At 38.8% G+C, this 20037-nt stretch overlaps 1 protein-coding gene across 1 annotated transcript in view; it reads left to right on the top strand.

Annotated features, from left to right (window-relative positions):
* The first annotated feature begins 217 nt into the window (after positions 1-217).
* TTC1 (tetratricopeptide repeat domain 1) overlaps positions 218-20037 on the top strand; it is a 51582-nt gene continuing 31762 nt past the window's right edge. Inside the window, exons 1-3 of the mRNA XM_027841912.1 lie at positions 218-306; positions 1533-1884; positions 19771-19831. Coding sequence (XP_027697713.1) covers positions 1552-1884; positions 19771-19831 — 394 coding nt within the window. The 5' untranslated portion in view covers positions 218-306; positions 1533-1551. The remainder of the gene's footprint in view (positions 307-1532; positions 1885-19770; positions 19832-20037) is intronic.

Raw genomic sequence — 20037 nt, 5'->3', positions numbered from 1 at the left:
CTTTTTCCAGAGGTTTCTCGGTCTCTCAGACAGCTCATTCCCCTCCGTAATCCAACATGGCGTCGACCTGCTGAATACACAGTCCGTACAGTGACGTAGCTCCGCGGGGGGTCGTTGCTTCCCCGCCCTAGGGCCCGTAGCCCACTCCCAGAATGCTTCGCGGCGCCGAGGTCATTGGTCGGCGCGAGCGGAAGTGCAACGGCCTCAGCGAGGTGAAGGGTGAAAGTTGTGAAGAAGGTGAAGCCGCGTCGGGGCTGCTGGTTCTGCGGAGAGAAGAGCCCTCGGGCCGGGCCTGACAGGCCCCCGGTGAGAGCGGGGAGGAGGGAGGCGGAGACGTTTCGGGCTCTGGGGGCGGTGGCTTCTTAGTTCATAGGAGCTCGGACCCTATGGTTGGGGATTGGGCGCCAAGCCCGAGTCCTCGGGGGGGGTGGGGGGAAGCAGAGCGGAGCCGTTGTGGGCAGCCGGGCGCCGGGCCCTCCGAGGCGAGGCCTGAGGCGGGGCTCGTCACGGGGCCTTCCACGGCCAGTGCTCGGAGCTGGGGGGGCAGGCGGGCCACCTGCACGGCGTCATCCAACCAAAACGCTCATGGGGGGCCTGGATTGCTTCTGGGAACACCACGCTCCCCCTTCCCCAAACAGACACTATCTAGATCCTTGTCTCCCACTGCTCATTCTGTCTCTCTGTGTGTCTTTGTCTCTCTGTGCGTCTCTCTGTGCCTCACTGTCTCTCTCTTGTGTCTGCGTCTCTTTCTGTGTCTCTGCATGTGTATGGCTTTCTCTGCCCTCCTCTCACCTCTATCTCTCCCTCTGTTTCTCTCTTCCCTTCCCTCTTGTATGACCTCAAGGTCCTTCCCCTCTCTGGACCTATTTTCTCCTCTGAAAAAATGAGGGTGTTTGACTAGATAACCCTTACAGTTTCTTTTCTGATCCTCTGACCGTATTAGGTGCATATGTCATTGTGCAGAAATGGGAAGGGGCTGGCTATCCAAGTCCATTCACTTCTCCTGACTATCTTTTGACCATTCCCTGCTACTTAGTACTTATGTCTTATTCCCCTACTAGAAAATTCTATGAAGGGAGAATTCTGGTCTTATTCTTCTACTAGAAAGTTCTATGAGGGGAGAGATCAAGTTATAGCCAAATTTTTCTTTTTCTTTCATTGTTTTGCACACTGTAAGTGCTTAATAAATAGTGGGTAAGTGATCCCATCAATTAGCATTTCCAACAAAGGTTTAGTGAGGAAGAGATAAAAGTTGAATTACTGTTTATAAGCAGTCTTAGTAATGTGTTTGACCTGGAAAGTGGTCTTCATTTAAAATTATCTATATTCCTTCCTCTCTTGGCCTAAATGTTTGACAGCTTTACTTCTACTTTTCAATGAATATGAAATAGTATTGTTGTGCACAACTTTTTAAATGTGTATAAGAAAACAGTACTATATACATAAAATGGGGCAAATAGCATCCTTTTTGTATACAGCACTGGCCAACTTAAATTTTTTATTTATTTATTTATTTATTTTGTCTCCCAAAGTTTCTATCCTTAACCCCCCATGGAAGTCAACATGGGGGAGAAAGCAGAAGGTTCTGGGCCTCCGGAGGACTTGCTCAATGGTTTAAAGATTACTGATCCCCAGAAATCAGAGTGTGCTAGCCCCCTGGTGTCTAGTTTAAAAGATGAGTGTATTCACAGCAAAGTACTAAAGGATGTTCAGGACCAGGGAGAAGATGAGTGCTTTCATGACTGTAATGACTCATTTGAAGACAAGGAGGATCCAAGAGTGGAAGAGCCAAAAGGCAAACTGGGTGATGATGTAAATCCCTCAGAACTAGAGGAAGAATACTTACTGAGATTGGAAAAAGATATGCCAGATGAAGAGAAAAAGGTAAATATCTTTACCTCTGTTATGAAAAAAGTCACCTTCATTGAAGGTACATTTCTTCAAATTAACCAATTAAAGATGTTTGAAAATGTCTAGTAGAGTATTACTATATAGCACTTCATTAGTATCTTCCTCTTTCCTATATTGTCATAGATACTGTAGTGATAGACTAGAAATGTATAACATTGCAGCAATTGAATGTCATCGTCTAGTCAAGTCTTAAATGTTTTCCTTTCTGTTTACTATCCTCAACAGCAAAAACTTAAAAAGGGAATTTTGAGAAAATAGAAAAAACATTATTGTTCTTTAAAATGGATTCCAGAGGCCTATAAAGTTAAGTTTTCTTCTTTTGGTTTCGTGAGGTTTTTGATAGGTTGTATTTTTTTGTTTTAGCTTCATCATAAAAGTGAACATTTACATAGCACTTTAAAGTTTGTAAAGTACTTTACCTACATAATCTCATTAGTCACTAAGGATAAAAATACAATAGATGAAAATAATTTCTCAAAAGGAGATTTTGGTCTAATGAAAGAAACAGGACATATATAACTATGTCATCTCCATTCACATTACTAAATGTTGTACATAACAGCTTTATGCACACATGGATGCAAAGATTCATTAAGAGACAACATAGCCAATAGGCCTTTTTATGCTGCTTTACCAGTGAACAAGCTTCAATGGGCAAGGTACCTCTTTTAGAGATAAGGAAGTATAGGTGTTCTGAGTCCTTTGACCTCAAGTGAAACTTTTCCATGTGACCATCCATCTAATGTTCATACTTTTCTGCCAAGAGATTCATTGAAGTTCTCAACTTAGGTCATTAATAGTTGACAACTGGTCACATTAGGTTAGAAGTGGACTTGAACATAAGTCAACAAGCATTTATTAAACATCAACTGTGTGTCAAGCACTGTAGTAATTGTTGGAAAGTATTTGAAGGAAAAAAAGTACAAGAAAAAAATGCCATAAGGTACATAGAGTGTCTCTTTTATAGTTACATCGGGAAGCTGGGTAGGAAGCAGAGAGTGGAGAGTAGAATGTGTCTTAATATCTTAATGTGTCTTAATATCTTCTGAGGGTCAATTTTCTTTATTAAATTTATTGGTTTCAAATTATGACTATTGTCTTGCAAAAAAAATTAGAGAGTGCAGAAATACTTTAAGTTACCTTAGTGAAAATACCTCTGAAAATGAAATCATTAGGCACTTAATGATTTGATAATCTTAGAGAAATTATTTCCAGAAATGCATAAGATTTTTTTAGTTCAGCATTTATTTCACTAGTGCTATTTCTGTAAAAATCAGTACAGGACTTCCTTGCCGTTCTGCCTGGGTCTTTGCTGGGGTGAAGGCCTGACAGATCTGACATTTTTTGAGAATGTTTTCAGTGTTTCTGTTAAGATGACAAAGCTTTTCTGGAAGGACTTCCAAGGTTAGTGCACCATTGTGTATCTACCCATCCAAGGTTTTCAGTCTTGTGTATCCTGCAACCGAGTTTTATTAGTTCTTCCAGGTTCAGATGAATTAATTGATGCTAAGCAAACTTATCATAAATCCAGACTGCCAGTTTGTTCGTTTATAATGGGTATGATGGCTAGCAATGGGGTGTTCTTGTCTGTGTATGTGTGTGTGCAAATTCAGAAAACCAAATTACATATAGCTCAGAAGCTTGGTTGGTGAACATTGAATCAAAGCAAAAGAATTTTCATGAAGAACTGTTCTAGGGGGCAGCTAGATGGTGCAGTGGATAGAGCACCGGCACTGGATTCAGGAGGACCTGAGTTCAAATCCGGCCTCAGACACATAACACTTACTAGCTTTGTGACCCTGGGCAAGTCACTTAACCCCATTGCCTAGCCCCCCCCCCAAAAAAAACTGTTCTAAAGATTACCCTTCAACATTTTAAAGATGGGTCTAACTCTGGCAGATATTTATACTCTTTCTTTTTTCTAGAATCTGTATTTCTTCCATCCTTTATTTCTGCTTGATTTAAACATCTTTGCAACATCAGCCTACTTGGGGGGAAATGAATTGTTTTCATTGGGCTTTTCTCTGGGTGCCTCTGGAAAGTTCTCTAATTTCATCTATTATGTCTATACGGTATTCCTGTAAATATCACAAAAGATTTCCTCTCTAACTTTTCATTTTCCCTAGATTTTAACATGTCTTATTTTTAAAACTGTCTGCATTCATTGACAACTTGCTATATTTATCAATATTTGGTCTAAATGAACACTGGACAAATGCCAAAGGGGTGTTGTCAAGCTGAGTCTGAACTAGAGAATATATCACCTCTTCATCTGGGTTTAATTAACTTAGTTTTCATTCTAAAGAAAAATTTGTGACAGAACTTCATCTTAATACTTTCCAAGATTTTGTCATTGTGCGTGCTCCTTCTGCCACCCCAGATAATAACCAGGCCATACTTTAGCAGATGGCCTTCAGGATATTGTGGTAAAAAAAAAAAATCATCATTATCACTTGATAGCAAACTTTCTGAATTTAGGGATTCTGCTCCTCAGTGACAGGCACACTGTCGCTAAACCTGTGCTCAATAATCTTGCCTGGTGTAGAAACCTCTAGAGTTTGTACTCTGCTGCTGGCAAGGCCCTAGGACTTTAAAAAGGAGCCTTATTTTGTTAAAGCCATTTCTAAGAAATTGAAATTCAACATTAGTAGGCAATAAGTATTTATCAAGGTAGAGATAATCAGATGGATAGACACAGAAGGATAGACAAGGATTAGTGATAAATCAGTTTTGACCATAAAGTAATTTAAAAAAAGATCTCCAAAAGTCCCCATTAACAACAGATCTCCCCAGAATTACTGGTAATTTACACTCTAAGGAAGCATTTCAGGAAGACCTTTGAAAGTTATATATGAAACAGACTGCATCTCTTTGTGTAAATGTTTGTAAGAGAAATGATCCCTGATTTCAAAGACAATAATTTTGGCAAAGTCACTGTTTACCATTTATATGAGACTGCTTAAGAACATATGAATCTCCCCTTCTGATCTTAGAACAGTTTGAAGGACTGATTTCCCCAGTACATTCAGTGTTTTCTGAGTGTTTTGCCATTGTAATCTTCACAGCACTCTTAAGACATTGTGTTCAGCAACTCAGAAACTAAAAGGTTAGGTCTTGGGCTCAGGAGACATGAGTTCTAGTCCCAAGTGCTCTGATACTCACAGGCCTTGTAAGCCTGCCTCTTTTTTGTATTATATTAGAGTGATATATTTAATAATTTACTTTACAGAAGAATACTTTATAGGATCATAGATTTAGATCTGGAAAAGCCCCCTTTAGAATACAGATAAGGAAACTGAGACCCAGAGAGTTGAAATTACCATTCCAAGGTCACACAAGTGGTAAGGCAGAGGCTGGATTTGAATCCAAGTCTCTGATTCCAAATCCAGTATTTCTACTGTATCATAATGTTTGATATTGTTATAATAACCATTATTGTGGGTATCTTGGTAAATCTGTATCATTCTTACCTCTTGCCTGAGTTTCTAATGTGAATTCTACCTTTTTGGTATTCCAATGTTAAATTCAGACAAATTTGTTTTATAGCAACTGCTTTCCTAAACTGTAGGTGGTAGCAGATAGCTGTTGACAGATTTAAGATTTGGAAATAAACCTGTCTGCCTTAAGTCCTTGAATTTATTCTCTTTTTTTCTTTTTTTTAACTACTATAGTTGTTTCTGCAATAAGCAAAAAAAAAAAACAAAACAAAAAACCCTTATGTTTAGAATAAGTGATTGCTGCTTAATGACACTTCAAAAGATATGAATGCCCTGATATGTCCTAACCACTTGTGTTATATAGATTGACTCAGACCATAGGGATAAATCCTTCAGGCAATCCCCCACATTGCCTGGGATCTCACTGAAAGGAAGGAAGACTTCTCTGATAGATGTTTGTTTTAATTAATAACTAAGGAAAAAGGTATTCTTTCAAAAATTTTGTCTTAAAGTTCCTATATTTGATCTATCAACTATTTCCTCAAAATGTAGAAGTAACTATATATTCCTCTTGTGTACTTAATTTAAAAAAAAATCCTTTAAGGGTTTCAGGTATGGATAATGACATCTAACATAGTCAACAAATACAGTTGGAGTTTGGTTGAATGTCTGTGTAGATAACCATCATAGTATTAACAAAAGATGTGGGAGTTCATTTTTTATAAGGTATATGCCTTGGTTTATGTTTGGCTTCACTGTCTTTTGCCAAATGTTGCATTCTTAAGGAAAAAGGCATTTTTGTAGCTATATGTGCAGTGGATAGAGTGCTGGACATAGAATTAGGACAGACATATAGATAGCTATATGACCTGGGCAAGTCACTTAACCAACCTCTCAGCCTGAGTTTCCTCATCTGCAAAATGGGGATAATAATAGCATTTACCTCATAGTGTTGTTATGAAGATCAAAGGAGGTAATATATATAGAGCATTTTGCAAATCTTAAAGCAAAACTGCTAAGCCTCAACCTTGGACCACTCCCATCATTTGCTGCCTTTGTGCTATTGAACAAAGGTGAGAAAATCATGCTAATTCTGATTTGGTCCACTACAAATTTCTGTTACACAACCTCAACTGAGCCATCACTGCTGGCTAAGCATTCCTGTCATATTTGCTGTATCAACTCACTGTCCCACTGTCCACAGTGGCTCTTCCAAACTTTTTCATCCCTCCTCTAACTTCCCATGGCTCCCCTCTTCCCCACTATCTTGACTGAGAACCATGCCTCATACTTTACAGGAAAAAGATGAGGCCATTCACTGTGAATTCATTCTCTCCTCTTCCTCATCTCACAATACTAATGCTTCTTTTTCCACTCTTCTCCTTCATCCCTGGCTCACATGAAGTGGTCTTACTCCTTATCTAACCCCTCTGCTTGATCAGATCAGGCAATCCCATTCCATCCTCTTTGCTTCAACAGATTGTCCCGTCTTTTACCCCCCATCTATCACTTATTTTCAGTCTTTTTCTGCCTCAACCTGAAAAAAACTTCACTTGATCCTTCCATCCCAGCTTCCTGTTGTCTGGTAGCTTTTCTACCTTTTGTAGCCATCTACAACAGGTGCCTGTGCCTCCATTTCTCTCCTCTTACTTTCTTCTTAACCCCATACAATCTAGCTTCTGACCTCACTTCCCCTGGAAGTGCCCTCTCCAGAGTTACTAATAATCTTAGTTGCCAAATTAGTGACCTATTCTTAGTCCTCATTCTCCTTGACTTCTTTGACACTGTTGATCACACTCTCTTTCTTGGTGCTCTCTCTAGGTTTTTAAGACACCACTCTTCTCTTCTCCCTCTGTACTACTTCATTTGGTCATCTCATCAGCTCCCAGGGATTTAGTTACCATCTCTGTGCTGATGATTCTCAAATATACCTATCCTGCTCCATCCTTTCTGCTTACCTCTAGTCTTGTATCTCCAGCTGCCTTTCAGACATGTCAAAGTGGATTAGTAGTACACATCTTAAATTAAACATGTCCAAAACTGAACTTACAGTCTTTTCTCCCTAAACCCTCCTTCCTCCTACCTTCCCTGTCACACAGAGGGCAACACCATCCTCCCAGTCCCTCAGGCTTGCAATCTAGGAGTCATCCTGAATATCTCATCATCTCTCCCTGGCTTCCTTTAAGTCTCAGCTGAAATCCCATCTTTTATTAGAACCGCTCATGATTCTCATGCCTTTTTCTGTTAATTATCTCCTATTTATCCTACATGTAGTTTGCTTTGTATATATTTGCATGTTGTCTTCCTTATTAAATTGTGAGCCCTTTGATTTTTTATTACGTTATTATTATTTATTTTTTTTTTTTGGTGAGGCAGTTGGGGTTAAGTGACTTGCCCAAGGTCACACAGCTAGTACATGTCAAGTGTTTGGTCTGAGGCCGGAATTGAACTAAGGTCCTCCTGAATCCAGGGCCAGTCACTGTGCCACCTAGCTGCCCCTTGTGAGCTCTTTGAGAGCAGGTTTGTATCCCTGGCACTTATTCTGGTTCATAGGAGATGTTTAATAAATGTTTATTGACTGACTGAAACCTCTTCAACCCAATGTGTCCAAAATTGAATAATTCATTATCTTTTCTCCCAAGATCTCTCCTCTTCCTAACATTATTACTGTTGAGGGACCCACCATCTTCCTAATCACTTAGGCTGACAATGTAAGTTTTATCCTCAACTTATTATTTTCTTTCACTGCTCGCACTTCCATATTCTATCAGTTGCAAGTTCTGTCAATTCTCGCCTCGTAATATCTTTTGTATGTTCCCGCCTTCTGTCCTCTGACACTGCCTCCATTCTGGTACAGTACACTCATCACCTCACACCTGGAGCCTTTTCTGACTGGTCCACCTAGGTCAAGTCTCTTCCCACCCCCCCAGTACATGATCCACTCAGCTGTTAAACTCATCTTCCTAAAGAGCCCTTTTAAACAGGGCAATGACCATATCAGGGCCTTGTTCAGGAAAGTCCAGTGGCTCACTATTACCTCCAAGATCAAATACGCATTCTTCTGTTTGGCATTTAAAGATTTTGAGAAACTAGTCCCTTTCTGCCTTTCCATTCTTCTTATGTCTTAATCCTTTCCACATATTCTGTGATCCAGTGATACTGGCTTCCTTTCTGTTCTTTGAACAACACACTCCATACCCCTATTCTTTGCATTTTCACTGACTGTTCCATGTGCCTGGAATTCTCTTCCTCCTTACCTTTGTCTCCTGGCTTCCTTCCAAGTCCCAGCTGAAATCCCATTCCATCTTCTTTAAGAAGCTTTTTACAAACCCCCCCCCCCACTGCTAATGTGTTTCTTTTGTTGATTATAATATCTTGTTTGTATATTGTCTGCCCTATGAAATTGTGGGCTCCTTGAAAGCAAGAATTAGTTTTTGTTTTTTATTTCTTTGTATTCCTTGCACTATATGTACTTATAAATACTTCTTGACTTAAAAAGCACTATATAAATGCTAAATTTTAGTACATTTTAAATCCTGCTTTAATTAGTCTTTATTATAAAAAGTAGAGTATTAAAATTTACTTCTTTGGAAAAGGTTAACATCTAGGCAGCTAGATGGTAAAACGTGGATAGAGCACTGGGCCTAGAGGCAAATCTGTCTAAGTTCAAATCTGTCCTCAGACATTTAACAGTTATGTGACCTTGGGCATGACATCTGCCTCAGCTTCCTCATCTGTAAAGTGGAAATGGTAATAATAGTACTGATCTCCCAGGGTTGTTGTGAGGATAAAGTGAACTAATATTTATAAAGCACATTTCAAACCTTGGAAGTGTTATATAAGTGCTAGGTATTACTAACATCTTCATTTTCAAGTAATATCTTACTAATATTTTATTGAATGCTATACATAGTAGATTTGTTTCTAAAACATGTATGAACAGACTTTTTGTTGAGTCATTTTTAAATATACTAGAGTACTTTACTATTTAGAGGAATTCAAGAGTATCGTGAATTATTTTATGAAGTGATGCAGTTTCTATTTTAATATTCAAATTTCCATATACAGTACCAGGTTTGCTTAAAGTAGGGTATACCTTTAAGTAATCCATTATCTTATAGAGGCAGTTAGGTGGCATAGTGCATAATCAACCGATACATTTATTAAATGCCCTACTAAGTTGTAGGCCTCACAATCTAATAAGGAAGACAACATGAAAATATAGACATATCAAGCTATATATAGCATAAATAGAAGATAATTAACAGAAAGAGGCACTGGAATTAAGAGAAGTTGGGGGAGCCTTCTAGTAAAAGATAGGATTTTAATTGTCTTAAAGGAAGCCAGGGAGGTCAGTAGGTGGAGCAGAGGAGGGAGAATGTTTTAGGTATGGGAGACAGCCAGAGAAAATGCCCAGAGCAGAAAGATGGAGAGTCTTGTTTGTGGAAGAACCAGGAGACCAGTGTCACTGGATTGAAGAATATGTGTCAGAAAGACAGATGTAAGAAGACTGGAGGGGCGTGGGGGGGGGGGGGGAGTGAGGGAACACTAAGTTATGCAGGGTTTTGAATGCCTTATAGAGTATTTTGTATTTGATCTTGGAAGGGATCAGGAACTACTGCAGTTTATTGAGGGGGCGGGGTGACATGGTAAGACATGCATTTTAGGAAAATCACTTTAGTGACTGAATGGAGGATGGATTGGAATGAGGAGAGACTTGTTGGCAGACCCATCAGCAGGCTATTATACTCTAGATGTGAGGTGATGAGGGTCTGTACTAGAGTGATGGCAGTGTTAGAGCAGAGAAGGGGGCATATTCAAGAGATGTTGCAAAGGTGAAATGGACAGGCCTTGATGACAGACAGGGCAGTGGGAGATAGTGAGATGTCTAGAGTGACTACTAAGTTGCAAGCCTGAGGGCCTGGGAAGATGGCGTCGTCCCCTGTAGTAGCCAAGGAAGGTAGGAGGAGGGAGGGTTTAGGGAGGAAAGATAATGAGTTCAGTTTTGGACATGTTTAATTTAAGATGTCTACTAGTCATCCAGTTTGACATGTCTGAAAGGCAGCTGGAGATACAAGATTAGAGGTAAGCAGAGAGGATGGAGCAGAATAGGTGTATTTGAGAATCATCAACATAGACATGATAATTAAATCCCTGGTTGCTGATGAGATCACCAAGTAAAGTAGTATAAAGGGAGAAGAGAAGAGAACCTGTAGAACACTTGGTTAGAGGGCAAAAGAGAAAGAGGAGAGGTCAGACAGTAGAAGGAGAACCAGGAGAGAATACTGTCCTGAAAACCTAGAGAGCATCAAGGAAGTGAGAGTGAGCAACAGTGTCAAAGGCTGCATAGAAGTCAAGGAGAATTAAGGGTTGTTAATAGGCCATTAATTTGACAACAGAGATCATTAGTAACTTTGTAGAAAGCACTTTCAGTGGAATGATAAAGTCAGAAATCAGATAGAACATTGGACCTGGAGTCAGCAAAACCCGAGTTCAGATCCTGGCTCATACGGTTACCTAGCTATGTGACCCTGGACAATTATTTAACTTCTCTTTGCCTTAGTTACCTTGTTTGTAAAATGGAAATAATAGACCCCACCTCCCAGAGTTGTTTTGAGGATAAGCTAAGATAATATTTGTAAAATGTTTTACAAACCTTAAAAACATTATATAAATGCCAACTTTTATTATTCTGTTATGGAAAGACAGCATAGAAGGCTAGGCTTGGAGTCAAGTATGCCTGAGTTCAAGTACTGCCTCTGATACATACTAGCTTTGTGACCATGGGCAAGTCACTTAAATTCTCAGTGTCCCAGGCAACTCTCAGTGAAGACAGTTTCCTATACTGATGAAATAACAGGTGTGGTAGGGTATGATGTTATATCAAGCAGACTTTTAAAACTAAATTTAAAAATTCATACATATTAACCACTTATAACTTTGAAAAGCTTTTATTCTGCAGAAAGGTGAGGTGTTTTTTTTTCTTTTCCTACTCTTTTGAACATAATGTATTTTCAGATTCTTCAGTAATTTAAGGATCTGTGATTTTATCAGCATAGCTGCTACCTCCACCAAGAAAGATTGCAACCCATCATCTGCAACTTAGTACGTAATTTTTGACAATGTTCATAGATCAGAAATCTGTCATCCTGCAGGTAGTCTCTTGATGTGCCTTTCCCAACTCAAATAAGAAAATAGGGACTGAGGGACATAACTTGATCTTCCTAGCTTGATAGGACTTAATAGAGCTTTCACTGATGAAAGCTTTAAAAAAAACTCCACATCAAAATAAAGCTTCAGAATAGCACTGACATTGGAATCTGTCAAAGTCAATTCCTGCTCTTCTTCCTACTACCTTTGCCATCTTGAACAAGTTTCTCTGGGCTTTAGTTTCCTCTTCTATAAAGTGAAGGTGTTGAACTAGAAAAGAAGTGTCAAGGGGCAGCTAGGCAACACAGTGGATAGAGCACTAGCCCTGAAGTCAGGAGGATATGGGTTCAGATGTGACCTTAGACACATGATACTCACTAGCTGTGTGACCCTGGGCAAGTCACTTAACCCAGACTACCTCACAAAAACAAACAAACAAAAAAAAAGGTGTCAAACATGCACCCCATGTGCACCCCATGGGTCACGTGTGGCCCAACACTTCCTTGTGTAGCCCAAATCAGATTAAAATGTAATAACAATATAAGTAAAAATACAATAAAACGTAGATAATATTACATTTTAAAACTGACCATTATGTGGCCTGCAGCGACCCTTATGTACAAATTAGTATGGCTTCTCATTTCCATTTGAATTTGAAACCACTGGACTCTAAAAGATCTAAAATCCCTTCCAGCTCTAAATTCTATATTCCTGTTTTAATGGCATCTCAAATCTGAATGAATTCAGCTTAGAGCAAAGCCATACACTCAAAAGAAACCTCTTTGGAAGTTGAGAATGTTTCATCCTCTATAGCATGGTGAAATACAGCTGTGCAGGGCTTCCCTTATGTTAGGGGTCCTATTTAGCAAGTGGATGAAGCCATTTATTTTGCTAAAGACACATATTTAAAATGATGCATCCTTTCAAATGTGATGATCCAGGGTGACTCTTAAACATCTTGCCTGAATACCAATCATTTTCTGCTGTTCATTGAGAAGCAAGACTTTTGTCAACATGCTTCAGGAAAAGAGGGGCTTAATTCTGCAACTCTGATTTGTCTGGACTGTAATGGTAAATAAAAACAGGGAGCTTATTGCTGAACATCCACTTTTAACTTGAATTGCCAGTTTTTGTAGTGTTGTATCATTCACACAAACGGTTGTCCCAAAGGCTCTCTAGTACAATACAGCCAAAATATTGCTTTAACAGAAGGATAATTAGTCTTATAAGTGGTGATGAGAAAGTTAAAGATTAAAAAAACTGAAGAATTGAGAAAGTAAGGAGAAACAGAAAATGTAGTTTCTTAGATGATTGTTTCAAACAAATGTAATTATTTTTAAAAGCTTTCTTTGTTCTGTAATTTTTTTTAATCAACACGAAGTCTCCTATGTCAGCTTAAGTTCCCTTTTTTTTTTCCTTGCTTAAATTAAAAATGAATACTGAATCCTTCAGCTTCACAAAGGTTCTAAATGTTAACATCTCTTGGCAGATGGTGTTCTTTCCAACATTAGCTAGGGCAGAGGTGGTCTTAAAAAAAACCCTGAAATTCAACAAAACAGGAATCTGATATGTAACTCAGATACTTGAAAATAGTTTCATGTGAGCCCCAATTTAAGCAAACTGAAACCCACAGTTGGAGCATTATAATTGCATTTTTTTTTTATGTGGGACACATAAATAGAGCTCAAAACTTTAAAATTCAATTGTATGGCTTTAGTACTCTCTGTGGAACTGTCCTTAATAGTTAGTGTCGTAGGATTTGGAAGGTATCTTAGAAATCATCTAATTTAGTGCCCTCCTTTTGCAGATGAGGAAACTAAAGCCCAGGGAAGACACTTAGCCAAGATAGAGCTGAGATCAGAACCTGGGTCCTCTGACTCCTGTGCTTTTTCTTTTTGTTAATGAAAATATGAGAATAATAGCTAACATTTGTATAAAACCTACTATGTACCAGGCACTGTGCTAAACACAATTATCCCATTTGATCCTCACAACAACCTTTGGCAGTAGGTGCTGTTACTATTCCCATTTTATAGACGAGGGAACTGAGACAGAAAGTGGTTGCCCAGTGTCACAACTAGGAAGTATCTGAGACTAGGTCTGACTCCAGACTCAGTACTCTATCCATTGCACCTCCTAGCTTTCCTGATAAGAAATTATTTCTGGTAAGCATTATCATAAACCAGTTGTTAGATTCTAGAGGCTATTCTGTGGTATTCATTCCTCCCTTTTCTCTTGCATATGTATTATTCAAATTCAAACCTAGGATGAAGACAAAACTCATTTGAGCCTTTAGCAACAAAATAGTGGTTCCATGAACATTGTTCAGTGTAGGCATTCATTTTAAGAAGGCAAACTGAGCCACAAACTAAAGGTGTAGCTCAATTTTTTGTAGTATATCAGTCCTTTGATACCTCAGTAGATCCACGATTTCATTTATATGAGCATTCTTTCAACTATATAAAGTGAAACCTGGCCATGCCTTTTTGTGCAATTTTTGTCCATGACCTTCTGTAAATCTTTCCTAGAGTATCCAACACACCAGAGGTCTTCCTGTAGATCATGCTATATTTCGTAGATATCAGTGCAATATCCAGGGTGGTATTTTTATTTTGTTTTGTTTTATTACATAAAGAGTCTATAATCTTTTCAGATTATACCTGACCTTGATCATGCTTTTTATACCACTTCTTATATGCAAGTCATGCTTGCTAATGTGCTATTATGTAGTCTGTTATTCTTTGGATCACCTGCAGTTTCAGTTCTTCTAAGAGTATAACGTTCTTGGTCTGTAGCCATATAGCATCGTGAGGAAAATATTGGTAATAAAAAGTAGGCCCAGGGAACAACTTGGTATCGTTGAAAACACTGCCTAATTTCCTGAATGTGATCAATGTAGGCTACTCTTCTATTCAATTTTGGACCCAACTTGTCCCAACTATAGTTAAATATTTGGATAGACCCACCAAACTGTGTGTCATAATCTAGGCAATAATATTTTTTCATGTTTTATTTTTCCTTCAGTGTACATTAGTAGGTGACTCTCTTTTGTATTTGAAGTTCAGATATTCTGTTGAGCTCTGGTCTTTTCATCAGGAAGGTTTGAAAGTCCCCTATTTTGTTGAATGTCCATCTTCTCCCCTGAAAGATTATGCCCAGTTTTGCTGGGCAGTTGATCCTTGGTTGTAATCCAAGCTACCTTGCTTTGTAGAATATCATATTCCATGCCTGCTGATCTTTTAATGTAGAAGCTGCAAGGTCCTGCATAATCCTGACTGGTTCCATGGTATTTAAATTGTTTCTTTCTGGCTGCTTGCAGTATTTTCTCTTTGATCTGGTAATTTTGGAATTTGGCTACAATATTCCTTGGCGTTTTCAATTTGGGATCTCTTTCAGGAGGCGATAAGGTAGATTATTTCAATGACTATTTTACCCTCTGGTTCTAGGACCTTGGGGCAGTTTTCTTTGATGATTTCCTGAAGGATGTTGTCCAGGCTCTTTTTTCATCATAGTTTTCAGGTAGACCAATAATTTTTAAATTGTCTCTCCTAGATTTTCCAGGTCAGTTGTTTTACCAATAAGGTATTTTATGTTTTCTTCTATTTTTTCATTCTTTTGTTTCTCTTTGACTGATTCTTGCTCTCTTATAGCGTCATTAGCTTCCACTTGCCCCATTCTAATTTTTAACGGGTTGTTTCCTTATATTGGATTTTGTACCTCCTGTTCCATTTGGTCCATTTTACTTTTTAAGGAGTTCTTGTCTTCAGTGAGTTTTTGTACCTATTTTTCCATTTGGCCAATTCTACTTTTTAAGGACTTGTTTTCTTCAGTGTACCTTTTTTTCCATTTGGCCAATTGTATTTTTTAAGGACTTGTTTTCTATGGTTAATTTTTGCCCTTCCTGTTCCAAGCTATTGACTCTCTCTTGCATACCTCTCATTTCTTTTCCCAATTTTTCTTCTACTCTCTTATTTGATTTTTAAAATCCTTCTTGAACTCTTCAAAGAAGGCTTTTTGGGCTTGAGACCAGTTCATATTCTCCTTTTGAGGTTTCAGATGTGGGAATGTTGTCCTCTTCTGGATTTGTGCCTTGATCTTCCCTGTCCTCATAATAAGAATCTATTGTCATTGTCTGTTTCTGCTTTTTGCTCATGGTGTTTGCCTATTTCCTGACTTTTTAGAAAAAAAAAAAGTTGAGCTCTCCTGCTTGAGCACAGGGGACACTTATCCAAGCTGCTTCTCCTGCTCAGCTGGGCCTTGCACTTTAATGTTTGACTCCTACTCACCCAAGCCTTGCACAGGGATGTTTTGGTGCTGGAGGATGTCTATCAGCCTGGAGCTTTGCCTCCTGGAGTTGTGCTTCCCAGAGTTGTGCTGAGGCACTGGTGATTTGGCCGCTGGAGAATGCCGTCTCCTGTGGTGGTTTTCTGAGCTGGTCCCCTGCATGTACAGAGGCTCTTAGGGGTCATGGTGTTGGCATTTGCCTGTTTTCCCATCCTACTCAGCATCTCCCCCTGGTATGTTGAGGTGGGGCTTGCCACTGGCTTGTTGGTACATTTCCTGTCCTGTACTGCTCCTCCCTCCCCCAGAGCAAGAGAGGACTTTCCCATTAATCCCCCAAGCTTCTGGGGCTACGAGACTGCTGCGCCCCATCTTTCTGCTGGCTCAGGGTTTTTCCTGGGTTGATATTTTCTGGACTTTCAGAGGTCAAGGTCAATAAGGGAGTGTGAGAGTGAATGGATTTTGGAAGGGGAACTCCAAGTGACTCTCTTTTGAACATCCGTGGATCTCACTGAAGATGTCCTACAGTATTAATGCATTCAAGAAATGGTCATCAGAAAAATTGAGTATCTACAAATGTGAGAACTGTAACCCCTCCCACCATCCATTTTGTATCAGGCATTTATGAAGGTGCTGCTCTTATCTCCAGCATTGGCCTTGATGCTGAAAGATATAAAAGAAATGTAAAAATGTCTCTGACCTTCAGGAGCGTACAATCTAGTTGGGGACGTAAGTGAAAGTATACACAAAATTAGAAAAAAATTTAGGATATTACACATGTACATTCAAGTGACAGTGCTAATAGAAATTCTAAGAGGTAACAAAAAGAAAAGTAGGGATATTCCAAAGATTTGGGAACTGCACTAGTAAAGTCTTAGAATTAGAAATTAGCATATTGTGTCATAGAGGATTATTTGAGGAAAATAGTGGGAGATAAGGTTGGTTAGGTAGAATAGAGATAGATTATGAAGAATCTTAATTCAAGGCAAGGAGTTAACAATATGGTTGCCATTAGTTAAATTACATTCCATTCTTAGGAACAAAATCAATAGATTTTAACCTTAGGCCTATGTAGTCCAACCCCCTCACTTTACAGATGAAGAAATCAAATCCCACAGAGGGAAATTATTTGCCCAGGATCACATAGGAAGTAAATGGTAAAGCCAGGATTCAAATCCATGTCCTCTGACTCCAAATCATATGAGTTTTTGAGGGCCTTTGCTTTTTGGAATTTTTCCTACGCAACTTCTAGTGAAGTTTATCTGCAGTGTGTTTTACTGTTTCCCCTCCCTAAGTTTTTAATAGTGAGTTGAGCACTGAATTCCTTGAGTGCTGAGGTAAGAGTCCAGTATAATCTATTCCATCCCTTACTGAAATAGAACAAGAGAGCAGATGTTTTCTTATGAGCCTTTCCGGAATTCTTTAAAAGAAGTTGTGGAGGAGTATGAGGGGGTTCCTCGCCATAATTAGAAGCTTTTCATTTTTAGAGTAAAAAGAATATATCCTGAGAAGTAGTGCCTCTGACTGCTATAATCTTGCACCACTACCTAAAGATTCTTTGTAAGCACCCTAACATAATGACTACTATACAGCTGTAAGACTGCATCATAGCCTCTTGAATCTATCCTTGGAAAAACTTCCAGTAGTATAGTATGTTTGTGGTATAGTACTATACAGAGAACATACTGGCAACAAAACGAGCCCCTATCTTTTTGTAGAGAGAAAGCAGATCTCTTAGCACAGCTGGGATGGTGGAGTTCTCTCCGTGAAGTACTATTTTTAGCTGTTACCAAGGAGATGTTCTGTTCAATATTGATAATTGCATTAATCCTCAATTTGCACAATCTGTGCAGAGGGAAGCAGTTCCTTTTCTAATGTTTGCTGCTTATTTGCGTACTGCATTGTAATTTTTTCGACCTTTGCTTTGTGCTCTGGGTGAAAAATGTATGCTGGCCAAAACATGAAATTGGCCTCAGGAATCTGTTTGGAAGCCCACCATGGATTAAACTTTTTATCCCTAGTATTCTGTTTCATTTCTGTAGGGTTGTGTTATACATAAGACCTTCTAGAGTAGAGAAATGCTTTTGGAGTCTCTGAAACTGCACTGTCAAAAACTGACAGGCATGGATATATGCTAATTTTGCATTTACTAGCAGTGGTGTTAAGATGTTCATGGTTGAAAGCACTTGCGTGCTGAGCATGTGCCATCTTTGCTGTGGAGTTGAGTTTAATTATTTTTTTTTTTTTGCCTGTCTATGAAATTCAATTAGAGTAAGAAGAGAAACTAATGGATAAAGGAGATTTTATTTATCTTGATTTCTTCATAATCTTTTTCTTTGTCTCTTTAGAACATTTTAATGAAAGAAATTAATTGTTGTTCTTTAGTTGCATCTGACTTTTCATGCCCATGGACTATAGCACACCAAGCCCTTCTGTCCTCCACTAAGGTGTTGGACACCTTCCAACCTGAGTGGCTCATCTTCCAGTGTCATATCTTTTAGCAGTTTAATATTGTCCATGAGGTTTTCTTGGCAAAGGTACTGGAGTGGTTTGCCATTTCCTTCTTCAGTGGATCACCTCTTGTCAGAATTCGCCACTGTGACATGTCCGTCTTGGGCAACCCTGCACAGCATAGCTCATGGTTTCATTGAGCTAAGCAAGCCCCTCTGCCAGACAAGGCTGTGATCCAGAAGGGGAAGAAATTAATTAATACTAACCAATTTGTATACAAAGATTATGCTGATTTAACTTATTCCACTTCCTTAAAATGATCAATAAATATTTAAGCACCTACTATGTGCCAGGTATTATGATAAGTGTTGGGCAAAGAAAGGCAAAAGACACCTCCTCTGTCCTCAAGGAGTTCACAGTCTAATGGGGAAGACAACATGCAGACAACTATATGCTAACAAACTATATAGAGGCTAAAAAGGAAATAATCAACAGAGAGGAGGGCACCAGAAAATCAGGCATTCTCACCATCATTTGCCTTTACAAATCTCATGACCAAGAATGTAGCACTTCTGCTATAATAATCTGTATGCCTTTTCCGTACCAAAACATAAAGTTACTCTTTAGAAATGTCATATGTAAGAAAAGAAAAGTATAAAATTGGGGACTGAACAGTCTTGGCTGGAAGAAGGGAGAGAAAGTAGTTAGGGAACAAAGTGAGTAAGTAGTGAGGGAAGTGTTTGCTTTTCTTACAGCTTTGGTAATAAATGCCAGAAACAATATTAAAGGTTAACCACATATAGTACGTCTGTTGTCCCTTTTCCAGCTTAGGTTGATTAGTTTGATGTGGGATAATATATAGGTCATTTTAGCCACTTTATTTTAATAGTATAAGCCTTAACATTTTCCCCAGTTAAGAATTTTATACCTTTTGGGGGTAGCTAGGTGGTACTGTGGATAGAGCACTGGCCCTGGAATCAGGAGGACCTGAGTTCAAATCCTGCCTCAGATACTTGACACTTAACAGTTGTGTGACCTGGGGCAAGTTACTTAACCCCATTGCCTAGCAACTGCTCCCCCCCCAAAAAAAAGAGAGAATTTGATACCTTTTGAAAGTAGTGACCATTTGAGTTATCCCAAAGTGTAGCATTTCTTGGTTATAATTGATCTTTCACAAAAAGAATGCCATATTGGATCCAAGTCAGTCGGAATTCTGCTTTGGTAATATCATCAGGGCAGCATTTTGTAAGAGCTTGGTAGCTTTTCAGAGTTCAGGACATATAACTCTCACTGATTCACCTAACACAGTGCCTGACATTTATTGTCTAAGCAGCTAATAAATATTTGTTGATTAATTTATTGATTTTTTTTCACCCTCCATGCAAAAGTCTAAGCACCCTTAATCTTCCACATGTGTATCTCTAAAAGTAGAACAAGAACACTGACAAACTATCAAGAGAATTATTATTCAGTCATGGGACACTGACCTGTTTTGTCATCCATTTAGATACTGTAAGATAAATTCTCTTGTGTTTTTTAGAAAAGAAGACAGGAGAGCACCAGACTAAAGGAAGAAGGGAATGAACAGTTTAAGAAAGGAGGTAAGTTAAAAAATAAAATGTTTTAGAACTGATGGTGGTGGTCTTCCTAAACCCTTATTTTTTGTCAAAACTATGAAGAAATAATGCAGCAAAAGAAGATTTTGCAGCCTCTGCTAGAGCTACATTCTCTACTATTTAAATTTTGTTTGCTAATACCTTGGAATTTTGTTTACTTACTAAATCATAGACAACATTCTTAGCTGATA

This window comes from Vombatus ursinus, unplaced genomic scaffold (genome assembly GCF_900497805.2).
Source record: "Vombatus ursinus unplaced genomic scaffold, bare-nosed wombat genome assembly UNPS02014863.1, whole genome shotgun sequence".
NCBI classification, from domain to species: Eukaryota; Metazoa; Chordata; class Mammalia; order Diprotodontia; family Vombatidae; genus Vombatus; species Vombatus ursinus.
Note: the sequence above shows the minus strand (reverse complement) of the source record. Positions and strands in the feature narration are given on the sequence as shown.